The sequence below is a fragment of the Alosa alosa genome, chromosome 12 (assembly GCF_017589495.1).
Source record: "Alosa alosa isolate M-15738 ecotype Scorff River chromosome 12, AALO_Geno_1.1, whole genome shotgun sequence".
Lineage (NCBI taxonomy): Eukaryota > Metazoa > Chordata > Actinopteri > Clupeiformes > Clupeidae > Alosa > Alosa alosa.
This window is the reverse complement of record NC_063200.1, coordinates 15,731,891-15,734,390: the sequence shown is the minus strand read 5'-3', so window position 1 is coordinate 15,734,390 and position 2,500 is coordinate 15,731,891. Positions and strand designations below refer to the sequence as shown.

General features: G+C 42.8%; 1 protein-coding gene across 1 annotated transcript in view; it reads left to right on the top strand.

Annotated features, from left to right (window-relative positions):
* The window catches only part of mctp1b (multiple C2 domains, transmembrane 1b), a 54,915-nt gene that overhangs the window by 42,390 nt on the left and 10,025 nt on the right, over positions 1–2,500 (top strand). The window contains exon 16 of the mRNA XM_048259625.1: positions 445–501. Within this exon, the coding sequence (XP_048115582.1) occupies positions 445–501 (57 nt within the window). The remainder of the gene's footprint in view (positions 1–444; positions 502–2,500) is intronic.

The window sequence follows — 2,500 nt, the reverse complement described above, 5'->3', positions numbered from 1 at the left end:
CATAGTGTATCTGTCTTTCTCTCTCTCTTTCTCTCTGTCTCTCTCTCTCTCTCTCCCTGTCTCTCTCTCTGTCTCTCTCTCTCCCAGTCTCTCTCCCTGTCTCACACACACACGCACATACACACACACACACTCTCTCTCTCTCTCTCTCTCTCTCTCTCTCTCTCTATATATATATATATATATATATATATATATATATATATCTTTCTCTGTCTGTCTCTCTCCCTCTCTCTATCTATAGTTGGTCTTTCTCTCTGTGTCCTCTGTACTGTCTTTGAATTGACATTTAGGTATGTACATTTATTCTCTTTATTAGTTCACATGATTTTTTTACAAGAGCTCCATTATAACTCTTGTAGCAGTAAATAGAGAGGAGGGGGAGTATGAAACAAAGGAAGGAAGAGCGCCGTGCGTTATTCACTCCCTTCTGTTTATAAACAGGAAGCAGTGGAGGACTTCCTGCAGGACGAGGAGGAGGAGTTTGACAGAGATGACAAGGTGAGGTTACACCCCCGCAATGTCCTGATTGGTCCATTACCTTTCTAAACCCGCCCCCTTTTCCTACATCTGAAAACCAAGCTCAGCCACACGTCTTCTCCTACACGGCACTCTGGGATGGACAGCAGTGGTGTAGTCTACGTGATACGCAGGACTACTCAGTATACCCACTTAAAAAGCATCACCATCTCGGTATACCCACTTAAAATGGGCAAGGGTACGTATTAGCATTTGCCGTTGATCACAGTATACCCACTACAGCTAACTACTACATCACAGTACATGTATATCCAGTACAGCTAACACTGATGATCACTGATGGATGGTGATACTTAGGTTGGCAAATGACAACTCCAGGCCTGTGCTACTGCTTTAGCATCCTCAGTCCAAAAGCCCAGTGCTGTGTTTCAGACCGAAGATGTGCTCTCTGCTCTGTCCATAAAACACTGTGGGCCAGATGTACGTACATTTGCGTTATCAGCGTCATGGACACACCGCAGATTGCGAGCGCTGTCAGAGCCAAGTTTCCCTCATATTTATCAATCGTTCAATCCTTAGTGTAAACTGCGCCTTTCCCTGCCTTTCTCTGCCCATAAACGCGATTTACGAACGTCCACAACTGAATGCGCCGTTGAATGAAGTTAACTGATGACAACATTAAAAAGAATAAAACGTTTAGCGATCATGAAATAATACCATACATGATAAGGGGCTGTATTTTGGGCACCCTGCATGGCGTAAAGTTCGTTTTCACCCGCGCCAAAGTTGAATTGCATTTTGCATGTTTATTTTAACATCGCCCAGGGGTGTGGCAATTAACAACCTAGGGAGGGGCCTGGCCGTTGTCTAAAAATCGCTATCATACACCACCTAAACCTGGTCAGAAGTCAATGGCGAGTTGTTCATATGCTATTTTAAGAAGCATTGTCAACAGTCATATTGGCAGGTGCGCACCATCCTTCTATCATTCATGAAGCACACACCAGTGCCGTCCATGCAAAAACATTACAAATTGCACGATTACAATGGGAAACATAATTAGAATAAAGATATTACGAAATACTGTACATCTCATGATGAGTAGTTATTTACCATCATTTGAAAATTGGTAATGGCGGTTAAAAGTGATTTAGGGAGAGGCCCGAGACGATGGAGCACAGCTGAAGCACTCTCCGCGAGATATAAGCAACTCCTCTGCTGGATAAATGTTGTTTTATTCAGTTTTATTCATTGCGAAATAAATACGCCTGAAGTGGGCACAAAAGCGTTAGTACATCTGGCCCTGTGTGTTTTGCATTCAGTTTGTTTTAAGAAAAATGGCTCCCTTTTGCTTGTTTACTTTTTACCTTTAGGGCCCTATCGTACATCCAGTACCAAGCGCGACGCGAGGCTTATTCTTATCTTACACCCAATCGGTGGCGACGTTTTTCACCATCGCATCCGCTTTTAATTAAACCTTCTAGCGCGGGGTGTGTCAATTAGCGACACAAAGGTGTGGTCTGAGGATCATGATCTAAAAAATCGCTATCTTACACCCTCTAAAAATCATTATGCCACTGACCAAGAAAAACCTGCTCTATAGTGAAAGGCACCTATAAAGCACAGCTAAAGACACACTGTGTTGTAAGCAGCCCTTGGCAACTAGTCCCAAACAACTCGTCTGCAGGATAAATATCCTTAGGATTTTTATTCAGTCATTTGAACATTATTAGGGTAAGTGTTCCTTTTTTTCAGGCTATGTTTTCGATTGTAAATCCCTAGTGAAAGTAACTACAGCAAATGTGTAGAGCTGTTTTGCCGTTGCCTATGAGACCATGGTGAAGTTAGTTTCTTTTTGCCTATGAGTTCAAATAATAGGAGGGTGCAGACGCATGTAGGCTATACTCTGCTAGTCACACACAGGTTTTTATTAAACAAAGGTTTAGTGGAATCCCTGTGTTGCATACACAGTCTCACGTGCAAGCAGATTCCTTCAGATACGCTGACTGTCAAAATAGGC